The 25309-nt window shown below is 41.7% G+C and overlaps 3 protein-coding genes across 10 annotated transcripts; 2 read left to right on the forward strand and 1 right to left on the reverse strand.

Annotated features, from left to right (window-relative positions):
- On the reverse strand, positions 1696-5099 carry LOC8085437 (protein NETWORKED 2A). The gene is made up of 2 exons (XM_002458680.2): positions 4741-5099; positions 1696-4510 (listed from the first exon to the last, which is right to left on the reverse strand). Exons 1-2 carry the CDS (start codon positions 4832-4834, stop codon positions 2019-2021), a joined length of 2586 nt encoding a protein of 861 aa, XP_002458725.1. The 5' UTR covers positions 4835-5099; the 3' UTR covers positions 1696-2018.
- LOC8085439 (histone H4) lies at positions 10495-11128 on the forward strand. Its single transcript, XM_002456551.2, has one exon. The coding sequence runs from the start codon at positions 10565-10567 to the stop codon at positions 10874-10876; it is 312 nt and encodes a 103-aa protein (XP_002456596.1). The 5' UTR covers positions 10495-10564; the 3' UTR covers positions 10877-11128.
- Positions 11273-21796, forward strand: LOC8057762 (SAC3 family protein A). Of its 8 annotated transcripts, none has more exons than XM_021455957.1 (14): positions 11273-11830; positions 13565-14366; positions 15304-15783; positions 16151-16249; positions 16999-17102; positions 17684-17873; positions 17999-18463; positions 18581-18721; positions 18987-19046; positions 19649-19776; positions 19944-20077; positions 20198-20409; positions 20529-20640; positions 21240-21796. In XM_021455957.1, exons 2-13 carry the CDS (start codon positions 13665-13667, stop codon positions 20625-20627), a joined length of 2814 nt encoding a protein of 937 aa, XP_021311632.1. In that variant the 5' UTR covers positions 11273-11830; positions 13565-13664; the 3' UTR covers positions 20628-20640; positions 21240-21796. The 8 variants fall into 8 exon arrangements, with proteins under 8 accessions (XP_021311632.1, XP_021311631.1, XP_021311630.1 ...); XM_021455956.1 differs by lacking the exon at positions 21240-21796 and adding an exon at positions 21116-21233; XM_021455955.1 differs by lacking the exon at positions 21240-21796 and adding an exon at positions 11967-12395 and having other exon boundaries at positions 20529-21086.

Raw genomic sequence — 25309 nt, forward strand, 5'->3', positions numbered from 1 at the left:
GTTTAGTTCACCCCGAAATCCAAAAAGTTTTCAAGATTCTCTGTCACATCGAATCTTACGGCACATGCATGAAGCATTAAATATAGACAAAATAAAAACTAATCACACAGTTTGACTGTAAATCGCGAGACGAATCTTTTGACCCTAATTAGTCTATGATTGGACAATATTTACCACAAACAAACGAAAATGTTACAGTAGCGAAATCTAAATTTTTTTCACATCTAAACAAGGCCTTACCTCTTGTAGCAGAAGAAAACACTGAGCAAGCCTGTTTAAGATAAGAGGAATTGTTCCACATCAGGCAAAACGTGCATGGGGCAGAGCAGATGGGACTACAACAGTCCTCTGTCCTCCCCCCACCTCACCCCCCTAACATTTTCACAGTAACTTCTATGCAGTTTCTAGCGTGAAGTAGTACTTCTTTTACTGGTTTAGCTTTATTGCGCTTTTTCCCTGTGATACATTCGCAAAATTAATGCTAGGCCTTGTTTACTTCCACTCAAAATCCAAAAACTTTTCAAGATTTCCCGTCACATCGAATCTTTAGACGTATGCATGGAATATTAAATATAAACAAAATTAAAAACTAATTACACGGTTTGATCGAAATTTACGAGACGAATCTTTTACCACAAACAAACGAAAGTGCTACGGTGTCCCGAAAAAATTTCGGCAAAGAACTAAACAAGGCCCTAGTTATCTCCCCAAAACATGCCCTCTCATTATATTCCAAGTTCTTCGTGACAACTTTTATCCTATTTGGCTAGCATATTCAATTATTATTGCAAATCACGATGCTAAGTACACCCTATTTTCTTCCTTTAGGTGGTGAATCCGTACAACCAATGCATAAGCATTTGAACTTCTGGATCGTTTATCTCTGACACATAAGATGGACTGTCTGAATGATTGTTATACACATCAAAATCTGATGACAGTTAATCTTGTATCAAAAGCTTTTTCAAATGTATAACAGGTGAACTTACCAGACTCATCTCAATTAGGTTTATATTCCTTAGAGGATAGCCTCAGCCATCTCTTTCTTCCTTACTTTCTCAATGAAACGGGAAAACCTACAAAATTTTGTTAAATAAGAAAGAAAGTAATAGAAGAAAGACACATGCAGTGCCATTTCTATTGCAGAACATGACTTCTTTTACAGATGTCAATGGAATCAGACAACACACCCAAGCTAAGTTTGGATCAGACATCAACCAAACATGACGAAGCTTTCGCACACTTATCTCTATAACATTGCAACTTTATGGATGCCCTGAATGCACAATGACATTGTCACCTGAAAGCAAGATCGATGATCAAATCATGAAGCTTCGCCAAAATCCTGCCAGAAAAGGTCACCGGATAATGATGAATGTCACCATCAGAAACGACAAGAATATGTGAAGCTTCAAACTAATAGCTCCGAGTGTTGTTTGGGAGAGTAGATTGACATTTGATTTGACTAAATGCATAACCTATTTCTCATTTACCAACATATATTTTACACCTCGCCGAGGTGTGTTATTCATCCATGATAGTTAATTACCTAAAAGAACTTGAAAATGGAAAAATAAATCACTGATAGCAACATTTGATTGACAAGCTTGTACAATGCACCACAAGACCAAACTTTCTCAAAGATGGTCAACTTGCAAATAGTTGCACCACTACTTTTTCTAGTGGGTAGGCAAATAACAAACTGATGTTAGGATTTAACAACTCAAGTTTTCAACTGAACACATTACAACACTATCCCACCCAAAAGTCACAGCAGTGGCATAAATGAGTGTGGCGTTATACATTTGCATGTCAGATTCTTCTAGTGTTTTGGCAGTAAGGATGTACAGGACTACAGATTACACATCACTGACCAAATCAGTGAAAAAATTAAGTTGGTTACATGATCCTTTCCGGTTTAAAACCTACAAAGACTAAGCATTCAATCAAAATTAACATGTTTACAGAGAAGCCTCATATCAAACAAAAGAAAAAATTAGCTGACACTCTACCCGGTCTTATCTAAAATGCCCTGGCCTCATGTCAGAAACTGGCTTTGGCATCGCAGGCATACATGAAAATAACGATGCCTTTTTCGGCTTAGAACCAAATAAGAAAGTTCGTAGAGGTACCCCGGCCTTCGCTGATAGAGATCTGAAGTTCTTCTGTGCTCGGTTGCTTCTCCCAATGGAGAGTTCAATATTGTCTCTGAGCTTCAAAATAGTCCTCCCAATTTCCACTTGGAGGCCTCTTACATGGTCAAGCCCAGCCTGCAGCTCTTTGGTGACCTTGTTATTCTCTTGCTTCATATTACTTACCTCACCTTGGAACTTTGCAGCCTGGAAAGGAGTGAAGTGGGCTTCATCGGTTCGATCCAATGTTGTGACCTTAGATATCTCCTCTTGTATGCTACACAGCAGTGAAAATCTACTCTCAAGCTCCTCCTGTAACAGCACATTCTTTTCCAACCAAACTTGAAGATCAGTACTCAAGTCACGGAGTTTCTTTTCAAGGGCAGCCGACTCTTGTTTTCTAACAGACTGACCAGCAGAACCAGTGTCTAAGCCCTCCTGAGCTTTTGCATCAGTAAGTCTATCCACTTCAGCTTTCGCTTTATCAAATGATTTTTGGAATTTCTGGATATAACGATACGATGTACTAAACCTCAACCAGAAGTCCACGCTTTCCTCTAATACTTTGCTAATTTCTTCTCTGAATTTCTCCTCTAACGAAGAAACATGTGGTTCTTCATTTTGGCAATTCTTCATGTATTCTTCTATCTCACCAATCTCTTTGTCTTCTAGGCAAGGATCATTGTTTGCTTTGGATGATTCTTCAGACTTCTCAACACACTGAATTGGATAGGTGTTGATCTTGTACTGTAAGGAGCTCAACATTCGCCTAAGAGAGCGAATCTCATCATCTTTTGTTACATTGGCACTCTTTAACTCTTTCATTTCTGACATAGCCTCAAGATGATATTCTCGATTTTTCTTCTCTATTTCTGAAAGCTGCTTCTTTGTATCTTTGCAGTTCCGAAGGATGGATGCGTAATCTTTTAAGAGGATTTTATCCTTGCCCTCTAACCTGTTCAAAACTACTTGTTGCCACCCTAAGGTGCCATCTGCCTCTTCTTCCTGTGCCTCACTAGAGATATCAAATGAGTCCAATGAGTCTTCATCCATCAATTTACCTGCAGTGCCTGAATCGGCTTGAAATGGATCAGAGAGTGTGCTAGGCTTATCTGCATCTTCTTCGGAAGCAATTCCTTTAGACCCTTCAGATGAATCTACTGTTTCTTCGCTCAGAGGAGCATCCACCTTCTCCACTAAATCAGTAAGACTGTTGCATGCATCAGTTAATTGTCTGTGAATATTTCTATTTTCAGTGTGCACAGACTTCTCAATCCGCTGAATTGTTTGCAGCACCTCCTCAACTTGCCTCAACCTCTCAGACAACTTGCTGGAATCCCCAACTAAACCTGCCTTCCCTTCCTCCAAACTATTCAGACGCTTGTGCAGCTCATCTGCCTCAGCTCTCATTCTATTGATTTGAGAATTCTGTGATGTAACTGCAATTTCTAGTGCGATCACCTTATCCACAAATTCATCAACCATTCCTGCTAGATGCACTACAGATGCCTCTGAGCACAACTCAAACTGCAGTTTGATCTTTTGGCATATTTCCTGCAGCTGGAGCCTACGGTCTTGTGGGATGGAGTCATTATTCTCTGTAGATGGATGTGCAGAGCTGGTCACTACATATTGCTGATCACTTAGCTCCTTTTGATTATCAGGGTGCCCACACTCACTTTTGAAAGCTTTTAGCTTCATTCTTGCGTCCATGACTCGTTGGAACTCTGTTTTTGCCTCTTGAGATGATCGCTTTTGCTGATCTTGCAAGTTAATCAGTGTATCCTCACAGCAAATAAGGGCCCGTGCAGCCATCAAAGCTCGAGCTTCATTGTCTTCGATAACTGCACTGGTATTATAAGTCTCTTGCAAGCTCCATACCTCCTCTTGCATCTCTGTTGCCCTTCGTTCAATATCCAAGTACTTATCCAGTGAAGATTCATATAAGCTCTTGAAGAATTCTTTCTCGGTTTGTAACACCAAAATTTCCTTCTGGAGCATCTCAATCTCTTCTTGTGCCTTTTCTTTGCTCATCTGAGAGGTAATCCTCTTATGCGTCTGTGCCCTCTTTGGAGCTGGGCTAGTTCCTTTGCTGAGATTGATCCCCGTGATACCCCTTGGGAATCCATCGCCATTGTCATTTTGCAGTGAGAGTTGTACTTGCTCTGGAAACGCAGTTGCTATGGTGTGATTTGACTTGTGGAGCTCCCCTGATATCCGATCGCATCGATCAGCGAGTGCCTGGTAAGATCTATATGTCTCCTCGACGAGGTTTATCAGCTCAGGCCTGTTCTTGAAGTACAGCTCTGCCCTCTTTGCGAAAGTGTCAGCATTTATTTCTATGAGTTTGATCATGGACTTCACCCTCGTTTCCATCTCTGCAAAGACAACAAAAGATACATTGAAAAAATGTGAGAAAAATAATGCGCATTCGTATCATGGTATTAGAAATGCTAATCGTTTTCTGCTTGTAAAGAGATAATAGCGAGAAAATTTGTCGCACAAGAAAAGGTTACAACTACGTTAAAAGGTTGTAGGTCACGAATTCTCATATCTTCGTGTTATGTGGAGGATTTATTCTTAAGCATTGTGGCGGGCAAGATACTACCTTGAAGATTGTTGTCGAGCCATTTGGACTGCGTGCTGCGGATGTGGCTCGCCCACCACCACGAGTAGGCGTTGCTCGCCGCGCGCCGCAGCATCGCGGTCTGCTCCCTCCGTCGTCACTCCTTATCCCGTCCACCTCCTCCTTCTCGACCTTTGCCTCTAGTTTCTATTCGTCCAAACCTTCCTCTAGCACGTCTACTGCTGCTACCCCTGCTTGCGCTGCGCTGGCCACGAGGTTGGGGGTTGGAGCGGGGCCGGGAGGGCCCCGGAGCGAGAAGAGGCGAGGCGGTGGCCATGGAGAAAGGCATGGCGAGATAGGGGGGCGCGGGCAGGTGCGCCGCCGCGGGTGGCCGCCCGCCGCGCGCGGGGGTGGGTGGGTGTGGGCCGTGTGGCTGTGGCTGGGGCTGGGCGCGGGCGGCCTGCCGCAACAAAAATAGTATGGCGCGCCCTCGCTATCTGCGGCAATTCGATGCGATTGGCACCATTTATGTCGCGTTAACGGAAGTCGGGCACCATTTGTAGCAGATAAATGTTTGCTTCGGTAGCTATTTTCGTTCACGATAAAATCTTACCACGCTAAAGATTACTCCCTCCATCCCAAACTCTAACTCATTCTAAGAATTTTAAAGAGTTAATACATTTCAATTTGATTAAAATTATAAAAAAAATTATAAAGATTTATAAGATCAAACAAATATACTATAAAAATATAATTAATGAAGAACCAAATAATACTTAGTTAGTATTATAAATATTATTATTTTATCATATAAATTTGGTCAAATTTAAGATGGTTTGACTCTTTAAGATTTTTTTAATTTAAACATATAGTTTTTTGTCGGCTGGTTGGTTCAATGTCATAACTAGCGTGCCAAACTTTGTTAACGCTCTATCCCTCATGTCATAAAATTTTTTTCGTGTCAAACTTAATTACAAATGTGACTTCGTTTTTACTCATCACACTTTATGTGGCAGCCACAATTTATTGAAAATTAGGCTTGACAAGCTTAGGCACGAAACAAACATGCCCTGTTGATGTACGCCAGATTCTCTGTAACAATATGTGTTATTGCGTTACAGATTGATCCTCTTGAATGCAGTTAAGCCTTGTTCAGTTCGCGAAAGTTTTTAGTTTTTCTAGTGTAGCACTTTCGTTTGTATGTGACAAATATTTTACAATTACGGAATAACTAGACTTAAAAAATTCGTCTCGCAAATTACAAATATACTGTGCAATTAATTTTTATTTTCTTCTATATTTAATGCTCCATGCATATATACAAAGATTCGATGTGATGAATAATCTTAAAAAAATTTGGAACTAAACAAGGCCTTAATATGTACCAATTTTTCCTGTAACTCATTTTTTTTAGTTTTAGGACCAAGTTTGGTCTTTTAACTGTAGTCTAAAGACGGTTTAAATCATTAGCACCACGAATGACATACCACTCGGCACTCGCACTAGTTTAGTGCCAAATTCTCCAGTTTAACCCTTAGCCAAGAGAAAAAAATCATAGAAAGATAACATCAGAACAAACTGATTTGTCCCTCCAACTTGCAAGATCCAAGCTCACCGAGCCGAAATCCTTTCTCATATAGTACTTATTGGCCTCCTGAGTCCTCATCCACTCCTTGATTCCACATTTGATCCTCTCTGGTCTCTAGATTGGAATCCGGAGCACCTATCCAACCATGTAACTGACCCCCCCTGATTTTTCTTGTAGCAACTTTTATTTTTTCTTTGTAGCAACCATTGTTTGTCTTCCTGACACAGATCAGTTAGGCCTTGTTTACTTCCAAAAAATTTTGCAAAATCGACACAGTAGCACTTTCGTTTGTATTTGACAAAAATTATCCAATCATGGACTAACTAGGCTCAAAAGATTCGTCTCGTCTATTTCGACCAAACTGTGCAATTAGTTTTTATTTTCATCTATATTTAATACTCCATGCATGCGTCTAAAGATTCGATGTGACGGGGAATCTGAAAAATTTTGCAAAATTTTTTGGGAACTAAACAAGGCCTTAGCTAAATTTATGCCGTAGCAGTCACATTGCGCAGATATTCATACTCCTCCACCTAAATCTCTAAAACCACATACTCTATAAAATACCATCCCTAAGATTCCCTGTGTCTCAAGTTGTATCGCGTTCCAGACTGTACTTCACATGATGTATTACAGAGGTGCTCTTAATGGATCCAAGATTAATTGTTGAATGGAGAAAAATGAAAACAATGTATCTTCAACCGAAGCCATGGAGATCATTATATGATAGCATGAACTGCAGGCTAGACAGATTGCCTCCATAGTCCAGACAAGTTATCAAACCATAGAGCCGACAAATTTTATTGGATCTTGCCAACACTTCGTTGGAGGAAAATACGGTAGTTGAACTTAACAGCGGAGACATGCATGGAGGGCGCCAAATCCACTCTGTCCCTACAAGATGGAGCAAAACTGATGCCTCGAGTCCCATCCCAAGAGTGGTTATGTGTTGTCTTCTAATCTTGAACATGGTTAGGACGGAACATGCCATATTTTTGTGTGTTTTGAGGTGTTGGTTGCTAGCTATACTCCACCTTCGAAAAATTGCATACATTTACACTTAAAGGATGTTTGGTTGCCGACCACCGCTAACCACACCGAAGGTGTGGCGGCGGTGCCACGGTTGAGGCATCGATTTTGGTACAACATCCGTTTATAATGCAAATTTGCGTGGTTGGCTTGGTTGAGTCATCAACCAAACAATTGACACATTTTTTATAGTATCGTCACAGTTTGTGACGTGATGTTGTATGACTGGTACTAAACATTTCATCAGAATACCGTGTACTCTTGTCTCCTTTTTAACTATCATTCTCACACATGGAGTCGTTTGACGTATGGAGTCAAACGTACTCAACTTCAACTAAACATATACAAAAAGATTATTTATATTTATGATGCACAATAAGTATACTTAGATCAATAATTGCATATATATGCCTTCAAATGATAATTGCATATATTTTTACAATACATTTATTTGAAGATATAAATGTTATTAATATTTTTTAATAAATCTATTAACAAAACTTTTAAAAGTTTTTTTTTTGACGGCCAAGGAGATTCATTCATTAAGGAAGAGCATGAGTACAATCTGAGGACAGCAGGTCCAACACATAAGCCGGGGCACAAGACCACCACCCAGCTCGTGTGTCACCTGTAACCCGTTTTGCTAAAGCATGTGCTATCTTATTACAATTCCTAGGAATAAATGAAAACTTGAAATCAAGGAAAAGTAAACTAAGCTCCCGAATCTCCTGGAGGATCGTTACAGCGGTCGACCTCTGATTAGCTCCTGCTTGCCAAAGCTGCACCACCTGCTGGCAGTTAGTTTCAAGCCAAATCTTTTGAGCTCCAGATTGAGCCGCTAGGGCTAGGCTATCCCGACAAGCAATAGCTTCCATAGTGAGGGCATTCAGGCAATGATCATACCACTTGGCACTGCCTCTCACAAAAGCTCCAGCATCATCTCGCAGCACCACACCCATAGCCTCTTGCCCAGTTTGTTCATAGAATGCTTCATCTGTGTTGCACTTAATCCACCCTTGAGGTGGTCGTTCCCACCTAAGTTCAGCTCTCGGTTCTATCAATGGCGGCCGAAGATGGGACCTGACCCAGGTCATAAGCCAGGTCTGCGGCCCATTGCACAGCCACTCGGATCGGTGGAGACGCCTCGCCATGTCTTCGTCTGTTTCGCTGCATCCAGAGCGCGTACATGCCAGTGATAATTGTTGCTTGATCAAGCTCCGTGCAAACTCTTCCTTCAACGAGATCTTGTGCCCAAGTCTCCCCATGTAGGGACGGGAGCTTGACGCCAGTGGTTATTTTTAGCTGCTCCTAGAATGACCTGGCGATCGAGCACTCAATCAAAAAGTGTCTGATAGACTTTTTATCTGCACCACACACTTCGCAGTTCGCAATCGGTTCCACATGCCTGTGGTGTAGTATTTGTCGAGTAGGGAGAAACTCATGGACAATTCGCCACCAGAATACCTTAACTTTTGGTGGCACCTTGAGCTTCCAGATTTTTCGCCATACTGCATTCTCTGAGGTGCTTGCTTCAGGTCCCTCATTGTCCCTGATACGAGCCATATCTAGCAGTCTGTAAGCAGACCTGACAGAATAAAAGCCATGCCTACATCATCATGTTGGATCCGCGTTGGTGTTCGTAGGATAGCTACAACATCAACCAGAATGAACGACTGCTTGACAATATCCTCGTTCTAAAAGTGTGACGGCTTAAAAGGCGCATGCACGTACCAACTTAAGGTCTTGTTTAGTTAGGCCTTGTTTATATGTGAAATGTTTTTGAATTTCGATACTGTAGCACTTTCGTTTGTTTGTGGTAAATATTGTTCAATCATGGACTAACTAGGATCAAAAGATTCGTCTCACGATTTACAGGTAAACCGTGTAATTAGTTTTTGTTTTCGTCTATATATAATGCTTCATGCATGTGCCGCAAGATTTGAAAACTTTTTGATTTTTGGTGGGAACTAAACAAGGCCTTAATGAAAAATTTTAGGTTTGACTACGTTTGTATTTGACAATTATTATCAAATCATAGACTATCTAAGCTAAAAAAAAATTGTCCTACAAATTACAAATAATTTGTATAATTAGTTATTTTTACCTATATTTAATACTCTATGAATGCGTCTAAAGATTTTATGTGATTGAGAATTTTGAAAAATTTTAGAATTTTTTTAGCTAAACATAGGCTGCACCCGCCAAAATTGGATCCAAAAGAAAATGATCCCGCCTAAGGCCAGTCTCAATGCATGTTTCATGAGAGTGTCATGCACATTAAATAGGGTGCCACATAAGCAAAATTGCTGACTTGGCAGAGTCATTAAATGAAGGAGTTTTATCAGATGAGAGAGGAGTTTCATCCCCATGAAACTCATCTGGCTCGGTTATCTAGTTTAGAGTCTTGGTAACTGTGCCATGAAACTGTGCATTGAGAGTAGCCTAACTATCAATCCATCAAGACGAACCATGTCCCCACCTGTCAGATATCAATTTCCGTTTCATACCGCTAACTTCATCGATATATGGCCTTGTTTAGTTTCCAAAATTTTTCAAGATTCCTCGTCACATCGAATCTTGCGGCACATGCATTAAGCATTAAATATAGACGAAAACAAAAACTAATTACGCAGTTTATCTGTAAATTGCGAGACAAATCTTTTGATCCTAGTTAGTCTATGATTGGATAATATTTGCCACAAACAAACGAAAGTGCTACAGTAGCGAAATCCAAAATTTTTCTCAAACTAAACAAGGCCATAGTTTGCAAAAATTTTGGTTTTTCGCTACTGTAGTATTTTCGTTTTTATTTAACAAACATTGTCCAATCATAGAGTAACTAGGCTCAAAAGATTCATCTCATAAATTATAGATAAACTGTACAATTAGTTTTTATTTTCGTCTATATTTAATGCTCCATGTATACATCCAAAAATTCGATGTGACGAGAAATCTTGAAATTTTTTGCGAATCAAAGACGGCAAAAATCCGGACGCCCGATCCCCGAAAAACCCAGCCCCACGGCAGCCAACTCAGCGATCCGCGCCTTGCACCACGTCAGCGATCCGCGGCATCTACCCAACTCTCGTTTCCAGCCGTCCGTCTCGTGCCCATCGAACGGCGCAGGCTACCTCCGCACCCCACCGCAGGCCTTTTAAATAAAATCCCTTCCCCTTCGTCCGAAGGCACTCATCTCTTCCCACCCACCAAATCCCCAATTCCAAACCTCACCTCCCAGTTCGAGCGACCATGTCGGGGCGCGGCAAGGGCGGCAAGGGGCTGGGCAAGGGCGGCGCGAAGCGTCACCGGAAGGTCCTCCGCGACAACATCCAGGGCATCACGAAGCCGGCGATCCGGAGGCTGGCGAGGAGGGGCGGCGTGAAGCGCATCTCGGGGCTCATCTACGAGGAGACCCGCGGCGTGCTCAAGATCTTCCTCGAGAACGTCATCCGCGACGCCGTCACCTACACGGAGCACGCCCGCCGGAAGACCGTCACCGCCATGGACGTCGTATACGCGCTCAAGCGCCAGGGCCGCACCCTCTACGGATTCGGCGGCTGAGAGGTGCCCCCGCCGCTGGTGGCCGTGGCAAAAGTCTTGGGGTCGCGGTCAAGAAATCGAGGGAGGCGAGAGTATTCTGGCCCATGTGCTTAGTTTCGTAGTCTTATCGGTAGTGCTTATTGTTACAGGTTGTTGGGTTCGATCACTCTAGAGCCACTGTACCGCATTTCCCCGTGTTCTGAACTTCCGATATATGAAATGTGGATTCACTTGATATCTCCTCGGGCAACAGGTTAAGTCGTCTTTAATTTTTGTACTACTAGTTTTCTGGATCTTGGCAGTTCGTGTTGCTCCCAACATTTTTCCTTTTTTCCCCTTGTTCTTGACTGAATTAAGAAACCTAATTTGCCGAGGTCTCTGCAAATTTGTCTGCTTTATGCAGCCTTTACAGATTGGGGCGGTGGCATCTTAATTGCGCTTGCATCTGTGGGTGAACAAACTTTCAATCTGTGAAACAATTCCTTGTGATCTGGGCATTTGAGTTTGCTATAGTACAGAGAGTAGTATATTTATACTATAGAAAAAAAAACTGGTGGCGCAAAATACACCTGCCAAAGTTGGGCCGCCTTCCGCAACCAGTACTAGTACTAGGGAAAAAAAACGCTAGGCCCGTCGACTACTCCACCTCCTTCCTTCACCTTCGCAAGCCCACTGCATAATCTGAGCCGAGGCGGTCTCCTTCCTCCCACCCCGAGATCACGCCGAGTCCCCCAACAGAAATAGGAACCGCCGCCCCGCCCTCGCTACTGCATCCCGCCTCCGCCCCATTTGCCAACCGCTGTGCTCTATGCTTGTGCCTTTCCGGCGGGCGCCCCCGTCTGATCTGACTCGATTGATCGTATTTTTGCCGATTGGGCGCCTCCTCTTCAGAGAGATTTGCTAGGGTTCCAACTCGATCTCTGGAGCTCCAGGACGGCGGCGATACAGGGAGGATCCGACGCCGAGCCGGTCGAGGTATGCTTCCGCTGCCCCTGACTCATTACAGCATTTTGGTCATTCACTGCTGCTTTGCTCGATTGTTGTGCTGCGCTTGCTGAATTTGTGTGTCGTGATGCTTTCTACGCTGGCTTGGTTCGCGTTTCAAATGCAGATGGCCATGGGTTCAGTTGATTGCTGCACTTGCTGCTTCTCGTTTGGATGGCGGTAGAACCCTAAAGCAGGTTTTGCTTCTTCATCGGGAAATCGGCAACTGCCAACTGGTGGCCCATTGCGTGTCTCAGCCCAATAGGCCAGCCCATGCCCAAGTGTCGTTCGCTGACTGAGTCCCAGGTTATGCCGTCATGGCAGTCGGCACTCGGCAGGCAGTAGCCCGCGACCGTGTCTCCTTCGTTTCCTCCGACATTTCTGTTTGCCTCCCCTAGTCCCCATTACGTCTCTAAACCTAATCTCCGCCACCGAGCCGCCTCCCGCCAGATGCTCCCGCCAAATCCCTGCTAGCCACCTCCAGTCAAACATCCTGTATGCTAGGCCGTGGCTCTTCAGCCACGCTCATGTACTTGGCTACAGCCTGTTGCTAGATGTATGACATTATCTTCTTCACTCGCCGTTTTTACAGTTTGCTAAAAATGATTTGTTCTTAGATACGAAAAACAAGGTTATAGAGTATGGCTAAACAAAGGGGCTGTAGAATTGCCTGTAGAATTTTTGATGCTTCATTGCTTGAATATAACTCAAATTTTACTTAATGCAGCATTTATCTATCTTGAATGATGTTTTTGTCCTCCTTCTATTTCACTTCCACTCCATCATTTACATACTGTTTTGGTTTGTTGTAAATCAAACTTGTCTAACTTTGAGCAAATTTATTAAAAAAAGTTAACATCTACAATATCAAATAAATGCACTAAAATATATTTCATGGTGTATCTAATGAATTTGGTTTGATGTTCTATAAACTTGGTCAAAGTTATAGATGTTTAACTTAGGAGAAAGCTAAAACGACTTACAGTTTGGAATGGAGGGAGTACATTATTAGTAGTTGTGTACTTTGGCTATAGTATTGTTTCACTGAAAATCACTGCCTGTCACCTAACAACGCGCATCACAAGCGAGTTGATTCTACCATGACTTACATGGGTGTACTTTAAATACTCCCTCCATTCTAAATTATAAGACGTTTTGACTTTTCTAAATTCATAGTGTTTGCTATTCACCTAGATATATGTTATGTCTAGATACACAGGAAATGCTATGGATTTAGAAATGCCAAAACGTCTTATAATTTGGGACAGAGGAAGTAGATAATAATGATAACGGCGGAAGGGTTTCACTGGCTGCAGTATCAAAATCAATCCTCTATTCTTGGTGCATGCGCAAACGACAAGTCAGGGTCAGCCAGTATCATATCCTGTCATTAGTTAGCTCTGTTAACAATTTCTTTAGGGGTGATCACCTGTTATAATAGCAAGGAAATAATTCTTCGTTGCTGCATACAAATCTTTGTTGGCACTTGCTTCCTTGTCCTTGTCTTTGAAGCTGGCCATACTGATTGATTATGATTAGTATTACTTATCATGGCTTTATGGTCCAGTAGTAAGCAAGCAGTGCCTTTGTGGTGACTACCATGCTCCCACCATGAACCTGGGGTTCAAAATTTCTTTCCATAGTCGTTTTATTCTGCCAGATATGCTGTTTTGTATTGATGTTGATCTGACAATGATTTCTCTGGTTGTTTTTCCTAATTAACAGAGCAAGGAGCTTGGAGCAAACCATTCTATCTCCGTACCCATCTTTACCTCCTGGCCATCATTTTTGGCTTTTCTTTGACTGGATTTTCTTGTACTATTTGATGGATAATATAAATCAAAATTCAGTTTACTATGATCCCCAGAGGGATGTATCAGTTTCAGGAGCTACTCAAAGTGTGACAAATAGTGAATCTCATGTGGTTCAGTCGGCTAACTCCTATGTGCCTTATCTTGCATCGGTTCAACAGGACTACAATGCTATACAGCATCCAAACCATTACTATAGCTATCCACAAGCGGCAAATGATTCTTCTGTTCAACGAGGAGTTGATCAAGGTCCAGGTGCTGCTTACCAGCCTCTTACTTTGTTTCCGAGTTCAGGATCTTATGTTGGTCCTACAAGTAACACATATTGTACTGCTGGCGCTCATCAGACTCTGCCCGGATATGCAACAAGCAATTACTATTATCATCAAAACAATGCCTGGGGTAATGGAAGTTGTGTAAATAATCATGCACAATCGTATCAGAGTTGCACCCCAGATAGTAATGCAGCCCAGAGTTGTTCACTACCCACGAGCTCTGTCCACTATCAACAGCAGTACAGCCAATGGGGTTATTATTATGATCAGTCTGCACAGACTTCAGGTGGCCTTGCACTTACTAGCAGTGGTAGCATTGCTCCTGATACAAAAACTGTTACCATTGGTTCCAATTATGTACACAGCAGCAACCAGCCACCTCCACCAGGCACTACATCATGGAAAAGTGATGCTGGTAACACTACTACACCTCCCTCACAGGTAAATTTGTTAGTGTCCTGCTTCCTTTCCTTTCCTTTTAATATTTAGAGCAAAATGAACAAGTGGTCAGTTGTCCTTTTAGACAGCTGTCACCTTGATTATGTGCAACCCTCGAGTTTCTTGTTCTGTTGCATATACCTTGTTAGGCCTGTCTTGGTCGCTATAATGTAACCAGATTCGTGCTGGAATTGAACTATACCTGTCAAACTCTTGTGTTCCAGATAGCCTCTTGGTTCATCTTCTTTCAATGGATTTTTGTATTTTGGAATACATGTCCTACAAATATTTCTATCATTTTCTGTGCTAATCTATTTGTCAAAACGATTATAAGTCAAGAATAGTTTGCTTGTTGCCTTTTGCATGCAAAGGCTCCTGAACCTCCATGCAGCTTGTCCTTGGGGGATTGTTCTGTATGCTTCGCTTTGGTTGACTGCATATGCTGCAACCTCACTAACTTGGATTTTGCTACACCAAGGCAAACATCTATGGCATTCTATTTGCAGCATATTGTCTGTCTCAAATCAGTTGTTTCCTCTTCTGGTACTTAAATTTTGTTGGTTGGTTGTCCTTTTCTACAAGCTTGCATATCTTCTTTTGGCTTGCATTTCTAGCATGTATGTAGCTTCTAGAAGTTGTAGTTCTGCAAAGCAAACTTAGAAGTTCTGTTTGGATGGTTCTTCTGATTCATCATGTGTTGGTTGTTTTGATAAATGCTAAACAGTCCGTTTATCCATTATTCGGGCTAAACGTCCATTTAAACAGGATAAAGGCCAATTGAAAACGGAACATAAAAGGGCCTATGAGTATGATAATCACTTCTTCCTTTTTTGGGTGGGTGAGGGATGGGGGCATAACTGTGTTTGTTATTTACATGTTGTACCATGTTTTTCTAGGTTTTAGTATGGTTTTGCAAAATTCTAACTATCCAATTTCCCAGGAACAAGGCATTCAAGGATATCAAAACCAGTATGCCTCTCAGGTCCCAGTCGCCCTGATGTTTCACACCCATTATGTTAATAACGCAGCAGGTATCCCAACATTTCAGAACCAGTGTGTCAGCTTAGCATACCAGCATAGTTCTGCAAATCATAATCAGCTACCACTAAGTAACCAAGTTGATCAACAAAAGGTTTTGCCTTTACATGGTTCAAGCTCAAATGTTTCTTCAGTCAACCATGTTTGTGAAAACCCTGAGACACCGCAAGATTCTCTATCATCGAATGTCCACATGTTAAACAAAATACAGATCTCAACAAATCCTCGAATAGCCCCAGATTTTCCAATAGGAACGCCTCAAGTGGATAAGTCAAAGTCGGAAGCTGATTCATCACTGAAACCTGCTTATGTTTGTGTTCCCATGCCCAAGAATGATGTGACGGTCTCACAAAATGGTTCTGAAGCAGTAATGCAGGTGACGGTAGGTTCCTTTTATTTCATTCTGTTTTGCTGATACAATCATACAGCTAAGGTTTACGGTAAGCTCTGCTTCATTCTTTTTGTTGATCATGGATGATGCTACATGATGATGCATCCAAGTCCAAGGTGAATCCTCACTTGTTAAGCTCAGCGAAACATTGTAAAAAGTTATATGCGCGAAAAGCAATCTCTTGTTCTTATATTAGAATATTATACACTCCTTGCTCCCACGGAGTTTTTCATACTAAAACTTATGAAAGTTAAAGATTTAAGACCTTCAATGAATAAATTCTGTAATATGGCAACATGCACAACATTTTTGACACCTTCATATTTATTAACGTATTGACATACTTCATTCTACTCAGGGATCTTTCCCTGTTTCACTTCGTACTTATGTTGAGCGGAATCTTGCCCGTTGCAAGGATGATGCCCAGAGGACTGCCAGCCGATGTATCTTGAAGGAGGTTAAGTAATTTCATTTTATTCGCTCTAGTTTGCTTGCCATTTAGGTATATCATATATTGTTACTTCTTTTATCCATTTTGCTTGCGCTAGCTATTTGTATAAAAAAACTCGACCAGCAGGGGGTGAGACAGCCCCTGGGCATTGCATTAAGAAGAAGACCTTCTCACGCAGGTCGAGAAAAACCCCGAACCCCTGCCCCACCCATACACAGCGGCACCGTAGCCCATGTGAGAACGGCCACGACCAGGACCGGGCCTTAGACCTGTGCTTTGGCATGGGACAGACGAGGGGAATTTTTTAACCTTAGCCTGAAAATTCGCTCCCACGGGGAGTCAAACCCAGGACCTAAAGAGTGCCGCCGGGTTCCTCTAACCACAGAAATGTTTTAACTCGAAAATAAACTTGCTAAAGAATATCGAATTGAACTGGATATTCCAATTTATTATTAATGTTCCACCAGTTCCATGAGAAAAACAAGATCTTTTTTTTTGTTTTTTAAGAAAAAAGGAAGTTATTCAGGTAATAAGGTCTCTGCAAGGTCATTTTTTGGTTAGCTATAGCTATGAGCATGTGATTAACAATGTTGTCTTGTGCAACTATGGAATTTACCACATTAGAGGAAAATAAGTGTCTTCACATTTCAACTCTGAAGTTAGTTTAAAATTATTTCTTCCATCCTTAAATTCTAATCTTTTTTGGGATCTGTTAACTTGCAACTCTCTTTTTTTTTTTGCCTCTGATACTTCAGATAATTGCGAAGGCAACTGCTGATGGGACCCTTCATACGAAGAACTGGGACATTGAACCACTATTTACTTTGCCAGAAAAGGCTACAAGCATGAATATGACTAGGTGAGTAGGTGTGCTGGTCTTTTCATGGATGCATAGGACTGCAGTAAGCCAGTAACCCGCAGTGATATGATTGTGTTATGCCCTCCACTAGTAATATTCTTTGGGAATGTTTAATGCAGTTTATAATATGTATTGTCTGTATGTTGAAGCTGTCTAAAATGCTTGTGCTTAAGCAATCTCATTGATATTTGTTTATATTTACGTAAAGGTTAAGTGCCTTTGCTTTTTTCAGTATGCATGTCATTAGGCTGAATTCAAAACTCTCTGAAGCCAAGCCTATTTCGATTAGCTAATACTCCCTCTAATTTCAAATGTAAGTTGTTTTGGACATTGACATGGTCTACGAGGTTAAACTTTGCAGGCAATTTCTATAGGATGTCATATTTCAAATTGCGATAATTATATATTATGAAATGAGGTTACTTTTAATATGAATTTAGCAGCATCAACTTTATGTTGCAAATCTATTTAAACTTTTAGCTATTGGTGGCCAAAGCTAAAGATGTTTAACTTAGACAAATCTAAAACAACCTACATTTGAAACCAGAGGGGATATTTATTTTATTTTTGGTTCTTTGCAGCAATGGGAAGGATTCAAGTCCTTTCTCATCATCGAGGAGTCCTAGTAGGCGAACAAAAAGTAGGTGGGAGCCTGTTGCAAAAAGTAGGTGGGAGCCTGTTGCAGAGGAAAATGTTGCTAACAATGTGGAAATTTCTAATGAGTTGGCAAAAATTAATGTCTGCAGTAGTTTCGAACCCACTAAAAGAACGGTAAACCTTTGTGCCAGCTTCACATTACTTTAATCCCTTCCATTTTGTATACTGCAACTTTGAATATAGTCATCACCCCAAGCTTGTTTTTATGCTTGAATTTATTTCTGGGGAATAAATTGCAGAGTAACAATTGGGATCTGAGGAAGCATGTCCAATGCCAAGCTCCTTTAAGCCAATTCAGTCATAGGCCTACTAAAATGCAGCGAACTGGTGGTGATGCAAGTCTTACTGAAAATGGAAATGCCTTAAGTGATGCTGACAAGGAGCAGGATCTAATGAAATATTACACTAGTTCAATTGCACAAGCAAATTCACCTGAGGAAAAGAAACGGCGGGAGCATAGATCTAAGCGATTTGAACAGAGTCAAGGCACACCATCAAAATCTAGAAGTTCTATACCAGATAAGGTTGCCACAGACAACATATATACAAGTAGAGCTATGTCACTGCTTCTCAATAGAAGTAATGGAGATAGTGCTGGTTTGGCAGTGGAGGATTTTGATTGGGATGCACTGACAATCAAGGGAACATGCCAGCAAATTGAGAAACAATACCTACGCCTTACAAGTGCGCCTGACCCTACCACAGTGAGGACGCCTTGCTAATTGTCATGTCAATTGTAGGCAGGGAAACATGTTACTAGAAATAACTGCTTCCCACCCTGTTTCTTAGGTTATTTTTTTACTCGTTGTCTCCTTGTGCAGGTACGACCAGAAGATGTCCTAGAGAAGGCTCTTTGTATGGTTGAAACATCAGAAAAGAACTATCTTTACAAATGTGATCAACTGAAGTCTATTCGGCAAGACTTTACTGTTCAGAGAATTCAGAACGAGCTGTCTGTCAAGGTAGTCTCCATAGCCCCTTGTAGTATACTGCATTGTGGTGTTTAATAATTGTATAAATATTATATAAACTATGTGTCTCCTTTACTATTTTTCTTGAGGAAGAGATTCATCACATGGTTCATTTTATCTATTCTTTTTTTAATATTTAACCCACAAGAAAATTATTAAGTTAATGTTGAATCATGTGTTCTGTTTCTTATTTTTTTGAGGGCACTATTTCCTTGCATGATTGTTTCCCTTGTAACATTTTGACCTCTTGTTTCAGGTTTATGAAACCCATGCACGTTTAGCTATCGAATCTGGAGATTTAGCTGAATATAATCAGGTTTGCCTGTCTTGTTCTGATTTATTTTATTGCGTAAATAAGTACAATAATATTCATGTACCACGTGCTATTCTGCTATCCTAGTTGCATTGTGCCAAGGGAAAAGATGCTACTTATAAATGCTAGTGATAATATGCAATAAGGGCAAATAGATTCACATGCACACCTTATATTTTGCAATAAATGGTGAAATTGCATGCCCTATAGAAAGAAACAGATGGAGTACCTGCTACTCCAAGCAATTGCACAGTGATATACGTGATTAGTGTTGGTTTTAAATTCAAGGGCAGCTGGATCTTACGAGTTTTTCCACATTGTACAAAACATTAGGTGTTGGGCAGTCTTTTCACAAACACCATGTAATTGCATTTAGTATTAGCTTATCCATCTTTTTTTCCCTCGAACTACGCAGGGGAGCTGCGTGTCATTTCATTAAGGTAGATAAAAAAATAAATGATAGTTACCACTATCCATGTTGGTTTTTTGTAGTTGTAGTTGTGTTTGGTTTCTGAATTTCTGGTTGTTTGTAGTTGTGCGTTGGTTTCTTTTAACTCTGAATATAACAGCCTAGTTTTCAATTGTTTTCTTTGCAACTTTTGCAGTGCCAATCTCAGTTGAAGAGGTTATATGGAGAAGGAGTCAAGGGTTGCAACCTCGAATTCTCTGCTTACAACTTGTTATATCTGGTGCACTCTAATAACAAAAGAGATTTGCTTTCATCTATGGCAAGGTATATCTGGTGCATAGTAAAATCATGAAGGTTGCAATAGCAGTGGCAGAGCCTTGCAGCTCTGTATCCTTTCCAGAAATCTTGGCTCCACCACCACATAATAGGCGGATATTTGATTCTGTTAATCTTATTGTTACCTGAGCCCTTGATGCATGTATTTGTTTCAGCTTGCCAAAGGAAGCCAAGAAAGACACAGCTGTGAAGCATGCCCTTCAAGTTCGTTATGCCTTTTTGTCTGCCAACTATGTCCTGTTTTTCAAATTGTACAAGATGGCACCCAACTTGAACTCATGTCTTATGGGTAAAGATGATCTTTCTCTCAGTTGTATAGCTAAACACATACATATCTATTGCCCTATTGGACTGACTGTTTCAGTAGCACATACATTGAGATGTTTTCCGTTGTGCTGTTGGATTACAGATCTCTATGTGGAGCAAATGCGCTTTGCGGCTATAAAATGCATGTCCAAGTCATATCGCCCAACTGTACCAGTTAGATACGCTGCACGGGTTTTGGGATTTGTGGGAGTTGATAAAGTTTGTGAGGCTCTGGAAGAATGCGAGGAATGGTTAAAAGCACATGGTGCTATTCTTTCCGTAGATAACAATGGAGAATTACAAATAGACACAAAGGTAAACCTTGAACAAGGCAGTCCAGGATCATGCATTGCACTGTGTTTTGTTATTATGTTATGTCCTGATATATTGTGATTCTTTTGAGCAGCACACTGTTATTGTACTTCTTTTGACAGGTTTCTTCTACTTCTTTGTACTTGCCGGAACCTGAGAATGCTGTTTCTCATGGTGATGCATCTCTGGCTGTGGATGACTTTTTGACACGAGCATCATAAAATATATGTTCTGGTGAGTGCCCCCCTGCCCCCCTCTTTTTGCACTGGTCTTTGGAGGTGCTGTACAATTGCATGTTTGCCAATACCAGTAGAGGTAAGTTCTCTTTATGCAAAGTAGAAACTCGAAAGATAGATGAAAGAAGCCCACTGTTACATCAAACAAATAGGTATCCAGGACAGAATACATGCAAGTAGGGGTAACTTTCTGTAGTCACACGTTGTGCTCTGATACTGCTGCTGTATCACTGGCTGTTCGTGTTGGTCTCCATCCATTTGTATTCTAGTATCTGATAAGGTAAATCCTGAGGGATGCGTTAAACTGTTGTGAATGACCTGCTCAGAGTTATGTTGGGTGGAATTGTGTCAGTCTATCAGATACTTTGCCAGCCAGATCTCAAATGTATATGTTTTGAGAAATGTGTTCAAACCGATTCAGTGTATTATACTAATCTGTACGCATCCTGACAAATGTCTCCGATCCTTCACAGATTACAGAACATAGTTCATAGGAACTTGAAAAGGCTAGCATTCTTGCCCTCTTCTTTTTTGTTCACTTTAGCTGTAACTAGTCGGACTCACATCATCTGCGTTTTGCAACCGTTTGGAGTTCAGCTATTCATCGCTGGAAACATAAGTAATGACCCTCCTGGCTACAATTGGCGTCGTTGCAGTACAACTAAATAATGGGCCATTTCTATCCATGGATTTGAATTTAGTCTACAACTTTATTATAAACGGTCCTTGTTTATTTATATATGTTTGTTGTTTTGGACAAGCTTGTAGTTAAAATTTGCAAGCTTTACTAATACGGTTATACGAGCAGAAGTGAATAAGTGAAAGAAGTTTGTGGCCTCTTGTAGATCATTCCATGTCCAGGGCTTAGACTAGAGAGTGAGTGTTTGTTATCGTCCAGTTTTACTTGATTATCGAAAGCAAGGCCAATGGGCCATATGTGCCGACATTGAAGTCTACAACAGTCGATAGGGCCGCCCAATGCGTAATATGGATGGACCCACTTTTTTTCACAAGTTGTTGGTCTTCATATTTTTTTTTAATAAGCACGGTTGGTCATATCTTGTAAGCACGTCCATGGTTGGAAGTACATCAGGAAATATCATATTTTAGAAGTATAAAAATATATATAAATAAAATCATGGTTCCCTTGCAAACTTGTTTAATTTAATTAATGCATTGCTAATAACTTTAATGTAGCGTGATTATACTATCCCATCTTTTTTCTTAGAGGGATCGATAGTATTAGTGTCCTATGATCAATGTTTTTTTAAACGCTAAACGGTAAACAGATGGGCACCTGTCATTTAACCATTATTCGGGTTAAATAGTTCATTAAACAGGCTAAATGATCAATTAAATGGACTAAACAGATGATTAAACGGAAACGGTGCACCACTGTGTAGCATTTACACAGGGTTTAAACGGTCTATGGCCGTTTAGGCAAACAGTGCCTGTGATAACAAAAAGAAAAAAATTTGGTTCAACCTATACTACCCATTGAGTCTAAGAACGAACTAGCATTTAGCTACAATTGAGTGCTAACCATAGAAACCGAGATTTCGGCACTTTCTTTTCAGATCTACCTTCTGAAACAAACAGTTTGGCCCTGTTTGATCGGTGTCTTGATACCTCCGTCCCCAAACCCATATCTGAAATCCCAAATAGTTAATCCAGAGTAATTGCCGCTGCGGGCGTTAACAGATTACTATTACTACTGAGAATGCACCTCATCATCTTCCCTTTTTTTTCTGGGCTGACTTAGGCCTTGTTTAGTTCAAAAAACTTCAAGATTCTCTGTCATATCGGATCTTGCGGCATATGTATGAAACATTAAATGTAGACAAAAAATAACTAATTACACTGTAATTTGCAAGACAAATCTTTTAAGCCTAGTTCGTTTATGATTGGACAATGATTGTCAAATAAAAATAAAAATAAAAATACTACAGTAATGAAATCTAAAATTTTTCATGAGCTAAACAAGGCCTTAGTGATTGGGCAAGTCACGTCGCTAACGAGCCGAGCGCGCGCCGCTACAACTCCTGACGCCCGCACGCTGAGTAAGCACGTCGGCCAACTTGAGCCTTGAGGCACTTCCTGAGAAGGTATCTTATCGCCCAATAGATGGCCCCATCCCTCTTGTACTTCCGCACTCAAACGCAACGGTGTGCTCCTGTGGCAAATCCGGATGATACGGGTAGCAGGTACCAAGTGCAGCTATAGGCCGCGAACCCCGTCCGAACTCGTGCATACGGTTATGCGCTGGGCACCTGTAAATGATGTACTAGGGTGGGTGATGGATCTGTTTAGCCTATGAACCAAGCTAAAAGCAACTTCAATAGTTTGACAAAAATAACTTGGCAAATCTGGACATTTGATAAGTGACTAAAACACATAGCAAATAAAAAAAAAATAGTATATCCAATAGTTTGGCATTTAGGTTTGGCAAAATTAGACCCACTCTAACTGATCAACTAATTTTTGCGTGGACTCTCCTCGCTGGCCCCCGCACAATATCTTCGACTGGGCGTGCGGTGTCTCTTCGACTGTACACCACGCGACTTTTGGCCATCTCCGCCATGCACTTCGTACAGTGTGGCTGTTGGGTTCTGCCAGTTTCTTCATTTTGTTCTTGGTTTGCTATTTGCTAGAAAAAAAACAGTCTAGATGGCTGCCGCTATAGATCTATCAGGGGGAGCTGATGAGAGCACTCGAGCCTTTTATCCGAGATGCCTCCTTTGTTGTACCGCAGCATGCCTTTTATACGGGATGAGAGCACTCGAGCTGATGAGGGCAATCGAGCTGATGGGGCAGAAAGTGTACCGTAGCGTGCGGCAGCGGCACTGGGGCAAAGTGGGTCATCGAGATCTGCCTCCCGCGGAATCGCACCCGCCTCTGGCTCGCCTTCGACACCACCGAGGAGGCGGCGCTCGCCTACGACCAGGCCACCTACCGCCTCCGCGGCGACGTGACGCGCCTCAACTTCTCCGACAATGCCGCCTCCCGTGGCCCACTCCACGCCTTCGTCGATGCCTAGCTCCAGACGCTCTGCCAAAACATCGCCGTGATGAACTGGATGGAGGCCGTCGCGATGTGGGATGGATGGAGGCCGCCCCGACGGATCAGATTGGAATGAGTGTACGTCGTGCAGGAATTTATCGTGGCAAAGGAGTCAGGGTTGCGCTTGCGTGGGGGTTTTCGCATGTCCTAGCGGCGCACGGGAAGTGGAGGGTGAAGTTTCCTAGAGCGCACGCGAGAGGACGCGTGGAGGGCAGAATCGCCGATGCCAAGTGAACTCGCGCAAATATGCGTGTGTTCACCCGATAGATGCAAAATGCGTAAATTTTGCTAAGTGAATTGCCAAACGACCATGGTTTTTCAAGTTTTGCCACAAATCTAAGGATAGCAAGTGCTTTTGCCAAATTATTGGGGTTGCTCTGACCTATTTAGCTAGGCTCCTCTCGACTCCTGCTCCGTGTAAAAGTGGTTGAGGAGTCGGAGCTGAAGGAGCAAAAAAAAAAGCCTCCTCCTACCTCCTGATTTATTGGGAGAAGAGAGAAAAACAACTCTTATAAATAGTGAGCTTGTTTATTTAAGCTTATCTATTGAATCTATCAGTCATTCAATGATATTTTTCTCTCACAATAAATCAGCGAACAGTACTTTTAAGCATGACTTTTTAGACAAATGAAGAGCCTTGTATCATGGAATGTGCATTTGGACAAGAGCCAAACGATCCTTAAGTTAGGTGTTGGCAGCAAAATTGGGTAAAGACCGGTGAAACTGGGTAAGGTAAACCGGTTTTCATGTTGTTACTATGTTGACTTTGGCAAAACCTGATTAGCTAGTTTGCTATAAGTCGGCTAAGGGCTTGTTTGGATTTCACAATCTAAAGCTTAGTTGATTAAAGTTGAGGGCTAAACTTAAGATCACTTTAGCTCACTTGTGTGGTCTAATGAACTAATAATATTTTTATAAGGTAGCTAAACTTTAAACATCATTTTATACCAAGGTCTAAATTAAGTTTAGTAGCTAAACTTAGACTACGAGATTCAAATAGGATCTAAGTTGGTTTAGGATTCATATAGGTGTTAAGAGTTGTAAATGTTTTCTAATGAGATAAAACCATCCTACGTACGCTATAAAACACGAACGTTCTAAAAAACAAATACACCTACTTATACTGTAATCTCTTTCAACCCCATATTTTATTGTTCTATGTTTTTCTCGATGAGATTTGTTCTAGGTGATCTTATCGACCATAGAACATCTTGGTTGCGTCTCCCCGATAGATCGCTCCGAGAGGTGTTCGTTGGTTTTTCAAGCCAATCTGCTCAAAAACAGCTAGACGGATTCTGGAAAGCGGCTAGACCGGTTTTTTTACGGATTGTCCGCGATGTGATTCGTTTCGAGATCCCACCGCTCGAGTTAAACAGTAGGGCAGGCAGGCAGGGTTAGGCAAGCTGCATTGCGCTTGCGCGGCGTGTCCACCGCGCGCCCCTCATGCGCCATACCACAGACTGATGGCCACGCGCGGCGTATCGTATCCACCCATGCACGGCCAAGAGCCTGACGGGCGCGCGCTGGGCGGGCCGTTCTGCTCGCGGTGTCCAGTCCTGTCATCGGTAGTTAACTTCAGTCCACTCCACAGGGCGGCGGGGTTACCA

Source organism: Sorghum bicolor, chromosome 3, assembly GCF_000003195.3.
Source record: "Sorghum bicolor cultivar BTx623 chromosome 3, Sorghum_bicolor_NCBIv3, whole genome shotgun sequence".
Classification (NCBI taxonomy): Eukaryota; Viridiplantae; Streptophyta; class Magnoliopsida; order Poales; family Poaceae; genus Sorghum; species Sorghum bicolor.